Source organism: Pseudorca crassidens, chromosome 6 (genome assembly GCF_039906515.1).
Source record: "Pseudorca crassidens isolate mPseCra1 chromosome 6, mPseCra1.hap1, whole genome shotgun sequence".
In the NCBI taxonomy this organism is placed as follows: domain Eukaryota; kingdom Metazoa; phylum Chordata; class Mammalia; order Artiodactyla; family Delphinidae; genus Pseudorca; species Pseudorca crassidens.
Genome location: NC_090301.1, coordinates 43,904,278 through 43,922,297, shown reverse-complemented (window position 1 = coordinate 43,922,297; position 18,020 = coordinate 43,904,278). Strand labels below are relative to the sequence as shown.

At 40.9% G+C, this 18,020-nt stretch overlaps 1 protein-coding gene across 5 annotated transcripts in view; it reads right to left on the bottom strand.

Moving 5' to 3' along the window:
* HIBCH (3-hydroxyisobutyryl-CoA hydrolase) overlaps positions 1-16,025 on the bottom strand; it is an 87,757-nt gene extending 71,732 nt beyond the window's left edge. The window contains exons 1-4 of one of the 5 annotated variants that reach the window (XM_067741204.1): positions 15,843-16,025; positions 11,214-11,310; positions 7,838-7,880; positions 5,316-5,405 (exon numbers count right to left, since the gene is read on the bottom strand). In XM_067741204.1, the coding sequence (XP_067597305.1) occupies positions 5,316-5,378 (63 nt within the window). In that variant the 5' untranslated portion in view covers positions 5,379-5,405; positions 7,838-7,880; positions 11,214-11,310; positions 15,843-16,025. The remainder of the gene's footprint in view (positions 1-5,315; positions 5,406-7,837; positions 7,881-11,213; positions 11,311-15,842) is intronic. The other 4 variants (XM_067741205.1, XM_067741206.1, XM_067741207.1 and 1 more) reach the window with 4 other exon arrangements.
* Positions 16,026-18,020: the final 1,995 nt, after the last annotated feature.

The following is an 18,020-nucleotide window of genomic DNA, read 5'->3' as shown; positions in this document are numbered from 1 at the left end:
GCAGGCTACTTGGCCAGTGTTCCTCCAAACTGCCAAGGTCATGAAAAATAAGGAAAGACTGATAAACTGTCACAGACCAGAAGAAACTAAGAAGACATGACAAAGAAATGCCATGTGGTATCCTGGATTTTGGAACAGAAAATTGATGGAAAAACTGGTGAAATCCAAAAAGTATAAAGTTAATACTAATATAGCAATGTTCTTAATTTTGACAAATGTAACATGATAACTGTATTTCTTTGCTAGGGCTATCACAACAAAGTACCACAAACTACGCTTAGGCTTAAACAGAAAGTTATTGTCTCAGTTCTGGAGGCTAGAAGTCTGAGATCAAGGTGTCAGCAGGACCACACTCTCTCTGAAGGCGCTAGGGGAGGGTTCTGTTCCAGGCCTCTCTCCTAGCTTCTGATAATTCCTTGACTTGTTGCAGCATAACTGCAATATTCACACGGCATTCTCCATGTATATATGTCTCCAAATTTTCCCTTTATATAAGGATAAATTATATTGAATTACCCCAGTAATTCCTACTTCAGTACGACCTCATCTTAACTAATTACATCTGCAATGAGCTGACTGGCTGTAGGGAGAAACCATCTACCATGGGTCCTGAGGCTTCCCTGCACTTTACTGCTGTGTATTTCATGGATCCAAGGGCCTGAATGCTCTTCACCTGGGTCATTTTTCAGGACTGTATTTGCTGCGAGAAACTTTGAAGAAAATGTAAAGTCTCCCTCCGGGACAGAGAGCAGGCTTGCTTACAGTGTGTTACAAACCGGCAGGTTCCCCATTCAGTACTGCTGTCCTGTAGTGCAACCCACTGCATATGAATGCATTCATTTGGGCCTTCTGTCACCCCTGTGGGAGCAAGGGAACCAATACAAACCTGAAGCTCAATGCTGCTAATTGGGTAACTAATAATGATGTCCTTTGTCTCTAACTCAAGGGTTGCATATCTTTTGCCAGCATCCATGGAATAGTAACAAGCTAACTACTAACTTGTTATTGGGGTAAAATCCTATCCCAGACCCAACGTTGTCTAGCCAGACCGAAAGCCCTTCACTTGCCCCATTCCGATCATAGCCCTCACCCTCCCTTCAAAAGTAACAACTGTCTTGGTTTTTATGATAAACACAAAGTGTACATCCATAAACATCATCTATCCATTTTTTTTAAATGGATATATCTTTCAAGTCTTTTAAAATCTAAAGGTTCTGCCTCCATTCCTTTCTTTTCTTCACAATTCGTTGAAAAAAACCAGGCCTTTTAACCTATAGAGTTTCCTAGTACGGATTTTGCCGATTGCACACTCATCCTACCCACTTATTTTTAACAGCTGTTCATTCTTAGATATCAATTTAATCAGTCCCCTACTGATTAGCACTGGGTAATTTACAATTTTTGCTATTACAATGGATGCAGGAATATCTTTAAGCATCGACTTTCCAGCACTTAGGTGAAGTATTTTTGCAGGACATTTACAGAGGGTCAGACTTTGAGCAAAGAATATTACATAATCGTCTGTTAAAAGCCACTAGAGGGACTACCCCGGCAGTTCAGTGGTTAAGATGCCACACTTCCACTGCAAGGGGTGCGGGTTCCATCCCTGGTGTGGAACTAGGATCCCTCATGCCACCCAGCATGGCCAAAAAAAAAGCCACTAGAATGGTAAAATTAATGAACAAAGGATCTTTTTTCCCCCACCTGAAAAGTTCATGGCCTTCTTAAAACCTGAAAACAACTATTGGTGCATTAATCAAAAACATTCACGCAGGGCTTCCCTGGTGGCGCAGTGGTTGGGAGTCCGCCTGCCGATGCGGGGGGCACGGCTTCGTGCCCCGGTCTGGGAGGACCCCACGTGCCACGGAGCGGCTGGGCCCGTGAGCCATGGTCGCTGGGCCTGTGCGTCCGGAGCCTGTGCTCTGCGGCGGGAGAGGCCGCAGCAGTGAGAGGCCCGCGTACCGCAAAAAAAAAAAAAAAAAAAAAAAAATTCACGCAAAAGAGCAGAAGGGAAAAAGATGAAGTCTGCAGTATTAGTGTCATTTATGTATGTTAATTAATTCTGCAGAAAAAAATCTCTTTTCCAAAAATATCATGAACTTTTAGTTAAAACCTAGAAAAGGCTTCTATGAAGAGAAATTTCTCATATTAGGAAAGATTACAGAGACTAGAGTCAGAAATGAACTTCTCATACAACCCAAATTTGGACGTGGGGGGGTGGGACAGAAGGGGTAAGGAGAACATCCATTCAATGCATATATGTGAAGGAAACTTGCTAAAATGCATGGACACCATCAACACACAGCCCTGTGCTGAACTGAATGCATGAAGTCTGCCAAAATAATATCCCTGAGACAAAAATAACTTAGAGGACTTCCCTGGTGGTGCAGTGGTTAAGAATCCACCTGCCAATGCAGGGGACACAGGTTCGAGCCCTGATCTGGGAAGATTCCACATGCCACAGAGCAACTAAGCCCATGCGCCACAACTACTGAGCCTGCCCTCTAGACTCCATGAGCCACAACTACTGAGCCCGCAAGCCACAACTACTGAAGCCCGCATGCTCTAGGGCCCGTGCTCTGCAACAGAAGCCACCGCAATGAGAAGCCCATGCACTACAACAAAGAGTAGCCCCCACTCACCGCAACTAGAGAAAGCCCGCACACAGCAACGAAGACCCAACGCAGCCAAAAATAAATAAATTTTAAAAATAAATAAAATAACTTAGAACATCCACTCTGCTGGAATATGGAACTATTCTGGCAAAATCCATAGTAGCAATATTTCCTAAAGTGTGCAAAGAGATGTTTATTGCATCTATGTTGAAGGAGAAAATGGCCCATGGTTAAATAAGCTTGGGAAAAACTTAAACCAATATAAAGTTTAATTCCTATAAGACTTTTCAGTCTTTAATAGGCAAATACGCAATGTAAACTTTTAAAATACAATGAGCAGCATAGTTCTCACTTGATTAAAGAACTTTTTATTTTTCATGGAACAGCTATCTCTTGGGACTTGTATTTTTCAGGTTACATTTTGGAAAACACAGTCAGAGACTTCACAAACATTGAGAGAAATAAGCCTTTCCTCTGAGGAAAATCAAGGGCGTGACACATAGCAGGTATCCAAAAAATGTTTAATAAGCTGAATGAATAATCCTTCATTCTACTAATGCAGTCCTGCTGTAACACAAGCCTAAAATAAGCTTCACACTGTGGATACCCAAATCCCAATCTCAAGCACATACCTTTCACTATATGTGACATTCACTGTCACTGAACTAAGTAACAACTGAAAGACATACCCAGGGAAATATCCTAACTTCTGCAGAATATGATTTATTTTGACATGTCATCCATTTCCAGCCAATATTAAAGAATGCCATTAAATTTAAATTATTATAACACAAATATGACACCAAAGCACAATATAAGTACGATTCATAGGATCAAAAACCATTTAATAAATGCTGATTACTCAAGCTTCACTCAATCCTTCCTGATTTCAAACTGGGTCAGTAAATTCGTCCATATGGAAATGGTTTATAGAGAATCTCTCAAACTGTCCTCAGCTGTGCTCTAGCTCCCACATTCTGTGATATCAGCTACTTCCCATCTTCAATTATTACCTCTAAACAGTTGGCTCAAACCTGCATCTATACCTTTATTTTCCAGAAGCCCAGGCCCTTATTCCAAATGCCTGCTACAATTACAGGAGTACCTACGTGGCACCCCAAACTCAACTTGTTAAAAACCAAATTTACCAAGAAATTTCTCTCCAACAAATCTGTCTCTCCTCCTCTGTTCCCTACATCAGGTAAAGGTATCACCATTTTCTCAGTCAACCAAGCACAAAATGTTGGTGTTGATTCCTAACTGTTCTCCTCACGTCTCTGCCAACAACTTGAAGTAGTTACCAAATACCAGAGAAACTAGTTCTAAAATGATTCTATCCATTACTTTCTACTCTCATTGCCCTAGCCATATGGCATTATTATAATTTTCCTTTTCGGCAGATTTCCAGAATTTTTGCCAGACGGTTTATCCTTCACACTGCGTTCAGAGAAATTTTGCTAAAGCCCAATTCTAATCTTGTTAATCCCATTCAAAAATGTTCCATGACTCGCCATTAATTTCAAAAACATCCAACTTTTCTTGACATGGCCTTCAAGTCTCTCCACATCTGATCCCAGGTAAACTCTCCAGACCCACCATTGCACAGCACTCCTTACAATGGAGACTCAGAAAGCCGAGTGTAGCCTCCATTCTCCTATCTCACAGCTCTTGCCACAGGAATAAACATATTGCATAATACAAAGAAAACAGATTTTGGAGTCAGATGGACTCAAACATTAGTTTTGCCACTCACTACTACTATACACCCTCAGACAAGCTAGTCTCAGAGCCTCAACTACTGTGTTTACAAAATGGAGATAAAAGAATCACATTTAGCGTTACTATATGAACTCTCACTACTTCCCATCTCTACCTATTGAAACCCTAATCATGCTTCAAGGCCCAGATCAAATAAATGACTGTGCTCCAGTAAGCTTTCACTGGTTACAAAGTCGACATCAGTCAAGTTCTTTGCATATACAAAGCAAGCACTTAATGTATGTCTGTTCAAAAGGCATAGATTATAAATTGGTTGATATTGATTCTAGATCATCTGCACATACAGAATATGAATATGATTGCTGTCATGAAATGACATGTGCAGTTTCAGTTCATGCAGTCCAACCAGTATACCTTCATACTGAAAAGAACTACTTTCTGATGGAAAAAAGTCTTCTCCATGTCCAGGTCAAAATTATATGGAAAAAATGAGCTTCTGCATATTAAATTAAACGCTGTGTAAGAGTTTTAAACATTATGGAAAAAGAAAAAAATTTTTTCTATGAATATTTTTGTTGTAAAAATATGTCCAAATCAGCCTATGAATATAAAGGAGACTTCATTAATAGGTTCTACTAGCTTGCATTAGCTTGACAAACTATCTGCAGAAATGCAGAACTTTTGCCTCCTTTCCAGGTTCAGGTCCATCTAATATCTTTGAAGGGTCACAAGGAATGTCACACTACTATCACAAGTCAGTCCTATCCATTTCTCATAACGCTGCCTACAGTTCTGCCATCAATGGCATATTTCCATCACTCCGCTATGAAGTAAAAAAGTCTCTTGCTCTATCAGCTCTCTTAGAAGGGTCACAGGAGGAATTCTTGGGGTACAACTTCTCAATCTCTGAAGCACATGTAAAAGCCAACATTGGGAGCTAGAACCATTCAGTCTTCAGGCCCTGATGAGAGTCCAGTTTACCTTCCTTTCTTCAATGTGGTTTATGCCCCAGGTCACACAGCCCCATGGAATCTGGACTGTCATGTCTTTCTATTCCACTTGTGCGCATATCTAAATATGAATCTAAATATGAACAATAACATTGTTCTAAGTTCTTTTTCCAGGAAATTCCTCAGCTCCCATGTATATCAGCTGACTAAAATAAATAAGGGTAAGATATTCCAGTTTTCATATGCCCATCTCTGTGTAGGCTGAACTGAGAAACACTATGCAATAGTTACTTAGTGTTCACTCTGCCACAGGCTGTAGAGTGCAGTAGGTAGTCTATGGAGCCAGATAACCTGGATTCAAATCCCACCTCCTGTTTACCAGATGTGTGACACTGGGGCATACTACTTAGCCTCTCTGTCCCTTAAATTCTGATCCATTAAATAGGGATAAGACCATAACCCCCTTACCCAAACCCCTTGGGTCCAGATGCATTTCAGAATTCAGAAAATTTTCTAGATTTTGGAAAGGTAACACAGTACATATTACAAAGTATATAAAACATCCTAAGTGGAGGCTGGTTCAGTACACTGTAACCAAATGCTTTACTACTTCTGCACCAAACCATGAGTATTAAACACTAGTTAGGATATGGACAAAAAGAGTTTCACAAGTATGTTCAGATCATATTTTGCCATCAAATGCATTTACCACAAACTAACCCCAAACCAAACACAAACTTATGATTTTGAGGTTTCAGAATTGCAGATAAAGGACCTGTAGTATCTGCTCTGTAAGACTATGAGAATCAACTGAGCTAATACTTAGAATAGCACCTGGCATAATACCATAAGTGCTGTATCTGAGTGACTTGTCCTTTTTACATGCAAGGTACTTGTCAGGCTGCATGAGAGTGTCTTTTTTTTTTGACTATACAACTCTTTTATTGAAAGCACTTAACAGAAACACTGTTGAGAAACGCTAAACCAAGAAATTTCTGAATTATCGTACAATAACATGATTCTATAATGATATCCAGGCCATTGTTCTAATCCTTTAGGGACCACATTCACATCTCGGTATCAGACTTTAAGTCTACTGTCTCAGAAATTTGCCCAGGGAGTAAGAGATGCAGGTAAATGCTTACAAATTTTTAGTATTGTAGACTTGAATTCTAAAATATGTAAGAAGAGACACAGAGAGACTTATGCTGTTACTGACATTATTACCATTTATGGGTAAAATACAATTTTTCTGACCATAGGAATGAAAAATTTTAGACTTTACGTTAATATTTTGCTCTGACTTTACTGAAGTTTTGAAATAAAAGTAAGTTGTTTGGCAAACTTATGGTTACCAGGGGGTACGGGGGGGAGGGATAGATTGGGAGATTGGGATTGACACATATACACCACTATATATAAACTAGATAAGTAATAAGGACCTACTGCATAGATGAGGGTGTCTTAGTCCGTTCAGGCTGCTATAACAAAAATACCACAGACTGGGTAACTTATACAACATTTAATTCTCACAATTCTGGAGGCTGGGAAGTCAAGATCAAGACGTCTGCAGAGGGCTTCCCTGACGGCACAGTGGTTGAGAGTCCGCCTGCCGATGCAGGGACACAGGTTCGTGCCCCAGTCCGGGAAGATCCCACATACCGCGGAGCGGCTGGGCCCATAAGCCATGGCCGCTGAGCCTGCGCATCCGGAGCCTGTGCTCCGCAATGGGAGAGGCCACAACAGTGAGAGGCCCGCGTACCACAAAAAAAAAAAAAAAAAGAAAAGAAAAGAAAAGAAAAAAAGACGTCTGCAGATTCAGTGTCTGGTTAAGTCCAATTTCCCAGTTCATAGGTGGCTGTCTACTCGCTGCATCCTCCCTCAGAAGGCAGAAAAGGTGAGGGATTTCTCTGGTGTCTCTTTTATAAAGGCACTGATCCCACTCATGAGAGCTCTGCCTTCCTGACCCAATCACCTCTTAAAGGCCCCACCTCCAAATATCAACACACTGGCAATTAGATTTCAACATATGAATTTCAGGGGGACACATTCAATCTGTAGCAAAGATACAGAAAAATGAATAAAACTCATTTCTTCCTTGCAGTGTGATCAACTAATACCATCTAAGCTTTGGAATGGTACTACTAGTACAATAGTAGCTAACATGTATAAGATGATTATTATATGCCAAGCACTATGCTAGATTTTTTAATGAATTATTTATTATTCATAAGCACTCTAAGATGGATACTATTATCCCCATTTTTTATATATCAAAAAAGGAGGCTGAAAGAGACCAAGTAATCTGCCCAAGATTAAGTAGCGGACCCATTATTTAAACCCAGGCATTCTGACTTGAAGATCCATCCTCTTATCCATAACCTATGCCACCTCCAACAAGTTGTATGAGTCAAGTTTTGACACTATAAAATTGGAAACCAAAGTGTACCAAGATCAATGAAATCTGCCAGTATTTCTCTACTTCCCTAAGAACAACATTTTAAATTGCACATTATAATCTAATAATGCCAGCAAAACAAAGTCCAAACTTACCAAATGCTGCAGTATGATATTAGTCCTTTTGGATGAATTAAACCTGAAACAAATGTAGAATACAATGAACACAGTAATGTGGGTAGTCATGTTTCACTGTATAAATACTACATTCCCTTTTGTTTGCTTTAGCTTCTTTGAAAAGTTATTAAAACAAAAAGTATTTTTTAAAAAAGTTTAATTCTCATGCATTGTGGTAGGAACACAGAATGGAACAGCCACTTTGAAAGAAAATCTGGCAGTTTCTTACAAAACTAAACATACGCTTCTACCATATGACCCAGCAACTGCACTCCTTGGTATTTACCCAAAGTAGTTGAAAACTTATGTCCACCTACACATGAATGTTTATGGTAGCTTTATTCATAATAGCCCAAATGTGGAAGTAACCAAGAGGTCCTTCAATAGCTGAATGGATAAACAAACTGTGGTACATCTATACAATGAAATATTACTCAGCAATAAAAAGAAACAAGCTATCTTTCCACAAAAAAAAAAAAAAAAAAAAAAAAGAGGAACCTTAAATGCACACTGCTAAGCAAAAGCAGTCAATCTGAAAAGGCTATATACTGTATGATTCCAACCACAGAACATTGTGAAAACTATGGAGACAGGAAAAAGATCAGTGGATATCACAGGTTTAGGGGAGGGAGGAAGAAAGGAAAGAACAAGTGGAGCACGTGGGATGTTTAGGGCAGTAAAACTAATCTGTACGGTTGTAATCGCAGAGACTTGTCATTATACATTGGTCAAAATTTTCTGCTAATTTTCTCTGTAAACCTAAAACTGCTTTTTTTAAAAAAGTTAAGGGCTTCCCTGGTGGCGCAGTGGTTAAGAATCCGCCTGCCAATGCAGGGGACATGGGTTCAAGCCCTGGTCCGGGAAGATCTCACATGCCACAGAGCAACTAAGCCCGTGTGCCACAAATACTGAGCCTGCACTCTAGAACCCGCGAGCCACAACTACTGAAGCCTGTGCACCTAGAGCCTGTGCTCCACAACAAGAGAAGCCACCGCAATGAGAAGCCTGCACACCACAACGAACAGTAGCCCCCGCTCGCCGCAACTAGAGAAAGCCCACGCACAGCAACGAAGACCCAACGCAGCCAAAAATAAAATAAATAATTTAAAAAAATAAAAATAAAAGAAGTTAAAGAAAACTGCTAGTTTAAAAAAAGTTTGATAAGGATGCAATAGGTATTCTCAGACATTGCTGTGAGACATATAAATCGGTAATGCCTTTCCAGTAGGCACACTGGAAATACGGACCCACAATCTTTAAAATGATCATACCCTTAGACCTAGTAATTTCACAGGCATTTGTATTAAGGAAACTTCAGACACGATCAAAGTTTGATTTACAAAGATGTCTGCAACAATTATTTACATAAGGAAAAAACTGGAAACAAAGTATCTAACAATTTAGTAATATTTTTAAAACTGTCATCTATACAAAACCATTACATAGCCAAAAATATATATGTATTTAAAAATATTTAAATAATAGTTATGACATAGAAAAACAGTCATGACAGAAGTTACGAAAAGAAAACTGGCTACAAAACAAATACAATACAACTCTAAGTCTGTTATTTTAAAAGTGTTTGCTAGGCTAGGAATACAAAGCTTAAGATACAACTTAGCAAAAGTGATCGATAATAACAGAAGTATGGTGGAGGGTGGGGGAAGCTGGGAAGGGGCATGAGGAAACATGGAGTGTTGGAAGTTGTCTCTATCATGATGGTTACAGGACTGTTCACATATATAAAAGTTCACTTTAGACTTCAAAATATAGTACATTTAAGTACTTCGTGTATTGATACTTTCTAATTAAAGTAAAAGTAAAAGTAAAGCAACATGGGGGAGGGTAGTGACTGGAGAGGGCATAAAGAGGGCTTCTAGATGCTGGTACTATCTTGTTTCTTGATCCAGGTGCCACTGAAATGAGTATGTTCATGAAAATCCATCAAATTGTATCTTTAAGCTTTGGGTCTTTAAAAAAGTTCCCCAAAAGTCATTGTTCTTGCCTTTGAGGAACTCAAAGTTTAGTGAGAGAGATGCATATAAAAATACCATAATTAGGAAGATACAGGCATCTCCTGCTTTTCAAAAGTTCGCTTTACAAGGCTTCCCTGGTGGCGCAGTGGTTGAGAGTCCGCCTGCCGATACAGGGGACATGGGTTCGTGCCCCGGTCCAGGAAGATCCCACATGCCGCGGAGCGGCTGGGCCCATGAGCCATGGCCACTGGGCCTGCGCGTCCAGAGCCTGTGCTCCGCAGCGGGAGAGGGCGCAACAGTGAAAGGCCCACATACAGAAGAAAAAAAAAAGTTCGCTTTACACCACTTTGCTTTTTCCAAAGACCTACATCAGCACCTGTTTTCACTAATCCAAAGAAATCCAAAGAGGATTATCACTTTTATGAAAAAAGGTGAAGAGCAAAAAGAGCGTTCAGTGTTTGTTTTGAAGCGAGATGTTACAGAGGCAGCATGCACCCCGAGCAGTGAGAGTGGCACCACTGAGCTCCTTCCGCAGTAACTGCACTCTGCATCTCAGCACCAAGTGACCAAAGACTTGAACTGTGGGAGCCTCTGTGCTTTATCTCAATTTGTTTTGTACATCCATTAGCAAGATGTGTCATAAGATAACTGCTTTTCACTTTACACCATTTCGGCTTATGCGAGGTTTCACAGAAATGCTCTACTTTCAGATAGCAGGGGAAACCTGTACTGGGATACAAGAAGTTAGATTTAAGATATCTGGAGAGAGGTCAAAGCTGAGATCAGTAGTAGCAGCAGCAGCCTGACAGGAGCTGTACATATGCAAAGACACAGATACTATCTGATGGACCTGATAAACTGCCAACTTATTAATTTTATTAATTTTTCAAGGATACCTTGAGATTATTTGAAGGACAAAAGTTTAGCTGAGACATTAGGAAAAAGGGCAATATGACCAGTGTTACCACTTGTAACCACATTCTAGTTGACTGAATTCATAAAAATATTTGTAATCTAACTTACTTTTCAGAATTTGTATTACTTTCATTTTCTATTACATTCAAATTGAATACTACTACAAAAAAAGAGGAAAATCACTAATTTAAGTCAGTCACACTTCACATTCCTGGACTAGCGTATTTTGAATTTGCGTTACCACAAGTAAAATATTCTTATCCTAAGCCAGTAATTCCACAACTAGTCTGCACAGTAGAATCACTTGGGACTACTGTAAACATTCCAAAGCCCCAGTCACATCCAAGACCAATTATCAAACTCTGGAGATGGGACACAGACATAGATATTTTGTTTGAAGCTCCCCAAAAGATTCCAAAGTTCAGACAAGTTGTCATTAAAATCAATACTTTATAAAAATTAACCTGGAGGGCTTCCCTGGTGGTCCAGTGGTTAAGACTTCGCCTTCCAAAGCAGCGGGTGTGGGTTCAATTTCTGGTCAGGGAGCTAAGATCCCACATGCTTCTTGGCCAAAAAACCAAAACATAAAACAGAAGCAATATTGTAACAAATTCAATAAAGACTTTAAAAATGATCCACTTCAAAAAAAAAAAGTTAACCTGAAGTGACAGATTCTTATTTAGGGGTATTTTTAAAATAGAGATTTCATATAGACTTTTAAAATCTGCACTATACTTACCCTAAAGCACCACTTCTAAAATTTTTTTCAACTTAACTCAAAAAACTTCCTAAAAGAAAAATTAAGTATCAAAAAATTTAAGCACTAATTTCTTTAGATCCAGAATAACTCTGAATTCCTTAATGGCCAATACCCAAATGCCAGTTCAAGGCTAATGAGGATGCTGCCAGATTGGCAGGTTTCATGTAACAGTTTAAGTACTACCTGCAGCATAAAGAATAAACAAAGAGAAACACAAGGCCTGGCTTCAAGTCCCAGTTTTATATATGAGATAGAATTTTATTTCACTCAGAAAAGTTAATGTAAACCTACCAAACGCAAGTTTGAACCACTGTGTATGGCATTTACAGGTCAAAAAAAACCTCTGGACCAGTTACTATAAAGCAAAATAGAAAACAAACCTAAGTACAACTAAGTTCCCTGCCAGATTCTATACAATCATATTCCTTCTATATGTTCCGATTTATGCTCAGCTATTATTTAAAATCTGGTATTAACTTTTATATCTCAGAAATGTATTTGCATGTTCAGAGTCTCTAAGTAATTCTGAATTTATGGTCTCTTTCCTTCCTTTTGACTCCCAAAGTGCCATCTGGTGGAAGGGAAGAGACATGCACATTACAGCTACTACTAATTTACTAATTCACTTTATCAGGCTTATTTCCTTCAGGTGATGGTCAACTTGGCTGCTTGCAGCAGTTGTTCTGAAAGTGTGGTTCCTGGACCTACACAATCAGTTTACCTGGGAACCTGTCAGAAATGCAAATGCTTTGCCCCATTCCACACCTACTGAATCAGACACTGTGGGGTAAGGTTCATAAATCTATTTTTAACAAACCCTCCAGGTGATCCTCATACTTGCTAAAAACGACTGTCTTAGAAGGATGAGAACCTTACCGTTTAGAAGATTTCTGATTATCCAATAAAGCACACATGGGCTTACAAAATTAACTTTTCATGAAACTGTTTCAGATGACGATATAATAAAAATAGTACTTAATGAAGATTATTACAGCAGAACTAGGCATGGTAGAATGTGAATAGAACAGAAAATCAAGTCCAAGGCCAAGTAACTCAGGCATGAACTGATGAACACCAGCTGTGGAAACAAGGCAATGATTTACTGAGTTATTAAGAAGTAAAAATTCAATGGAAAAGAAAAAGAATTATGCCAAAAACGACTACAAGATTTCATGCCAGGGGAGCTAGGAGAAATAGGTACTGAAAAGCTTGGGAAGGAAACTAGCTGGTTTGTAGGATGAAATATGAATTCCATTTTGAATTTGAGGTTGTAATGACCTAAGTAGAAATATTCAACAGTGAGTAGAGAAGAAAGACTGGAGTTTGAAAGAAAAGTTAGAACTAAAGACATTTCAGGAAGTCACATGTATAGACAATCACTGAGGCCTAAGAACCTTTAAGCTCTCTATGAGGAATAAGTGAGAAAGCTACAGTTGAAAACTATGGCCTGAAGGCTGCTTGAGCCTACAAATGTGTTTGGTTAGCAGTGTTTTAAAATGACAGACACTTTAAAATCAAGAGATTTCACTTAAAAACGCAGCTTTCCAGCTTTTCCAGACAAACTGGTAGTTCTGGAAACCCTGGGTCTACACTCTACAACGACACACAGGCTGAAAAGCTGCCTTTAGAGAGAGCGTTCTCTATTGCTCACTAGCTCCCCACTAATCCCCACTGCTGCCACCTAGCCAGCACCATTCCTTCTGGGCATCTGCATTTGGGTTTGTGACTGTTCGACTAAAAAATAATAAAAATAACAGAGAATCAAATATTGAGCCTTCAGAAACAACTACACAGAAGTAAAAGAAAGAGAAGACAGGCAGCCCAAGAAGCAAACCAAAACAATATAGTTCAGCACAACACAGAGGAGATGAAGAAGGGAATAAACACTATTAACAGCTTAAAGATCAGTCTCTTTGAAGAGGCTCCCTGAGCCCCTCTTCCTTTCTAAACCTGGCTCTCTTTTCCTTTAAGACACTTAACAGACTTGATAACTAGGTATTACTTTTGTTTAAATATTTGTTTCTCATCTGATCTCCTCAAACTTCAATGACCTGAAGTTAAAAACAATAAGAACAAGTAGTCCAGGGACTTCCCTGGCAGTCCAGTGGTTAAGAATTCGCCTTCCAATGCAGGGGTTGTGGGTTCGACCCTTGGGATCCCTGGTGGGGGAGCTAAGATCCCACATGCCTCACAGCCAAAAAATCAAAACATAAAACAGAAGCAATATTGTAACAAATTCAATAAAGACTTTAGAAATGGTCTACATCAAAAAAATCTTTTAAAAAAAAAAAGAACAAGTAGTCCAGGTTGGCTACAGGATAACAGATGTGCCTAGAACACTATCTCCCAGGAGCTATAACAGGACAGTAAGTATTGTTGAATTCATGAACTAAACTGGGGCCTAATCTTTGAAACCCAGGCTGGGAACTTTTTATTTAATTCCATAGGTAGGAGAACACCTCTAAGAGCTTTTGAGCAGAGGAATGGAAGGCACTGAAGTAAACTTCAGCAAGATTAATCTGGCAGTCATGTGCAGAACCTATTCAAATTGGGAAGAGATAAGTCCATTAATCAAGTTTCTGCAAAAAGAACAAGTGATAAATGAGAGGAATGTTCAAATTCAAATCAGCAGGAAGAGATAAGGATTGGGAGTGTGGGAGAACTTAGATAACTTTAGGAATCTAGAAGAATAGATAATGCTATGAAGTTGAAAGTGCAGAGGAGGAATAAGGGTTGCACTTATGTGCAAATGTATATTTGAGGTGCAAAAGAGACATTCAGGTGGTTGTGACTAGTACTAGAGCTCAGGATAAATCAAGGTTAGACATACAAATTTGAGAGCTATCTTCAGAGAGAGGTACTTTACTGGGGAACTACAACAATAACAAAAAATTCCAAGGGCTGTATTGGCACTAGGGCAAGATAAGTAGTGGGGAGTGGTAGTAGGAAAGCAAGACAGTGACAGAAAAGCCAAGGGAAGCCAGGGTTCAAGGACTGCCCAACAATGTCAACCACAGCACAGGGGCCCTAGTTCCTCTCAGAAAACTGTGGCACCCTGTTCCTTAGTACATTTGTAATTAGGCTGTCAAGACTGGATGATACTGGCCTCAGGTCTCTGCTTTGCCAGGGTAATACCCACTCCAGGGCTGGCCCTGGAAAAGGCAGCTCCGATCAAAGCCCCCAAACCAGTCCAGGACTCGCCTAATCAGTCTGCACCTTGCAACTGCGCGTGCAACAAAGCCAATCTGAACTCTGGGAATGACAGGTTCTTTCCCAAGTCAGTTAATTTTGTTAACTTTGTTAACAAAGTTAACATGTCTTCCCAATTTGTTTCTCAATTAACGCGGTATTTGCTCACAGCTTCAAAAAAGCATCAGCACTGATTATATGTACCGATTTTCTTTATATCTGCCAAGTTCCTCTATGAGCTGGTTAGAGGCACAGAGACAACTAATTTCAAGGTATTAAAAAAAAAAAAAAAACAACGAAGAAGGAAAGCAACTCTTCGATTTTTCTTCAAATACTGAATAACCAAGTGCATGGATACAAGGTTAAAACAACTAGACACATTGCCCTAAAACTGAAAGTATTCTTAAATCAAAAAACCACTCCCATCCCTTTGCCCTAAAGAAAAATCCAAGACTAAAACCCCCCAGGAATTTCAGCTGTGAGGCAATTAGCCGGTTCTCCCTTCAAGCAGCCTGAGCTGAAACCTGGTAATGCACGGGGGCAGGCGGTAGGCCTCAAGACTGCTCCAGCCTAACTTCCTACAGTGATTGATACCAGATTGCCTCAGCTGAGCTCAAGCTGCATTGAGTAGCACTTTCAAAAGTTAAACACGTTTGCACACATACTCCCCCAAGCCAAGCTGTGCGGCCGCAACACTCGCCTCAAAGTTCCAGACAGCTGCACTAACGCTGGAACTACGCGACACAGCTGAACAACAATCACACCACAAGCACAGATAACAACTGGCAAAGCACGAGCGTTTGTTAGCAGCACAAAACATGCCACAAAATTCCCCCAAGGTGAAACCCTGCGTGTCCCCCAAACTTACTCAACTTTGAAAAAGGAAAGAAACGGGGGTCAAGTCTGCATTAAGGGCCAGAGAGGCAGAAAACGAAGGTGATGCTGCAAAGAAGGTGCTAGAAGGAGTGACACCGAGACCCAGAAGAGGGCTGAGGGTGGTCCAGGCGGGTCGGGACTCGGGTCTGAGAGCTGCGCCTCCAAGGGCGACTCGAAACGTCAAGGCCAGCCAGTCCCCACCGCCCTGACCTTTTCCACCCGGGCGAGCGCAGCCGATGAACCTGCCCTAGACCGCTCGCTCACTCACCTCGACATGAGTCTCCACATCTCCCGCAGCCCCATCGCCAAAACACTCGAGCCTAAAACAACCCCGACCTGGCAGCCCGCTCGCTTGGCTCTTCACGCCACACGTCAGACCCGCCCACCGCCGCCCGGCGCCGCCGGACACAGACTGCAAGTCCTCCAGAGGGCTAGAGAGGCCTAGGGCACGACTTTACCGCGGCGCGTCGCTGAGGGGCGGGGCGAGAGCCACCTACTGAGGAAATGGTTGCGGGAGATGGGAGGTGGGAAGGGGCGTGGCCTGGGGAGGGGCGGGGCCGGGGTGCAGGCGGTGGGCGAGGCGGGGCAGGGCTGAAGGAGAGGTCAGAGAGCAGAGGCGGGCTGAACCGGGGGGAAGAGTGTGCTCGCTTGGGGCTCTCCTGGGAAAAACCCAAGTGACCTAGACAGCTTAGTTTGACTAGCAGAGACTGACAGGAAATACTTTTCTGGAATCTTAAGATTTTTTTAAAACTGAAAATGTAAACTTGGGACTTCCCTGGCGGTCCAGTGGTTAAGACTCCGCTCTTCCACTGCAAGGGGCAGGGGTTGCATCCCTGGTTGAGGAACTAAGATCCCGCATGCCCTACGGTGCGGCCAAACAACATTTAAAAAGTAAACTTAGTATTCTTTTTTTTTTTTTGGCTGTGGTGTGCGGCTTGTGGGATCTTAGTTCCCCAACCAGGGATCGAACCACTGGACCGCCAGGGAAGTCCCTAAGATTAGTATTCTATTCTGAGAATCAAGCAGATGAAATACACGTGATAAGAGGAGGACATTTACTGTAATTTATTCCTAGCCTAACATAGCAGAATTTCTTTCATATTAGTATTGAGATATTTACGGTTTTTTGGAAAAGTTATAGTTCCCCAATCTTCCTTAATGACAGACAAGAATTGTCTCCTTAAGAGGTGATATATATGTCTTCAACTAAACTAAAAATTACTGTTATCAGCAAAAGCATAAAATTGCATCTAGAAAGTAGCCTACTCTTTAATGAAACTAAAATTTAACTCAACCACTAGTATCAACTATTATATAGATACAGAAGAATGTTTCTCTGCGTCCAGATACACCCAGATGTCCAGCAGCAAACATTTCATCACCACTGAACCACTGACACATTTATCAGGAAGGAGGAATTCAGGGAAGAATTTCAGAGAGAGGGAATTTAAAGGAGTTAGCCTTAGCAAGTTAACATCTGAGAATATACTGTCAAGCCTTTGGTCAAAAATTACCTTTCTACCTAGTCAAATATAATTATCCAAATACCCATTGAACAGAGGGCAAACTGGCATCACAGAAAGAACTCCTGACCTACAATTCAGTTTTTAACCTGCTGTGGGAAATTGCTTTTTGACATCACCCTCATTCAGTGTGCACAAAAAATGAACAATCATCAGCATGGTTTACTGGAAAGACCAAGGGCTTTCCTGCAAGCCCAAGATTCAAATCTTCCCTGTGCCCCTAGCTTCATGTGTGTGTAACCTGTGTCTCACAAGGCCCCATGCTTAGACGGAATCTGCCTTTGGTTTAATGCTCTGCTTGTAATAAATTTTGAACAAGGGACTCTGCATTTTCATTTTGCACTAAGCCCCACAAGTTATGTCGGTCCTGACCTGCCTTTAGCACACTCATTTAGTGTGCTAGTTTAGTGAATAGTTTAGTGAATTTGGGCAAATTATGTAACCCAGGACCTTTCTCAAAAATGTTTGTATTATTTTGGACTAAGGATTCTAGTTGCAGACAATCCATAGAATGGGAAACAAATCTGCAAATGATATATTTGATAAGGAGCCAGTATCTACAATATGTAAAGAACTATTACAACTCAATAATAAAAAACGGCAAATAGCCCTATTTTTTAGATGGACGATGGATTGAAAAGACAGTTCTCCTGGGACTTCCCTGGTGGCACATTGGGTAAGAATCTGCCTGCCAATGCTGGGGCACGTGTTCAATCCCTGGTCTGGGGAGATCCCACATGCTGCAGAGCAACTAAGCCCCTGCACCACAACTACTGAAGCCCGTGCGCCTAGAGCCTGTGCTCCGCAGCAAGAGAAGCCACCGCAACGAGAAGCCCGTGCACCGCAACGAAGAGTAGCCCCCACTCGCCACAACTAGAGAAAGCCCACGTGCAGCAACAAAGACCCAACACAGCCAAAAATAA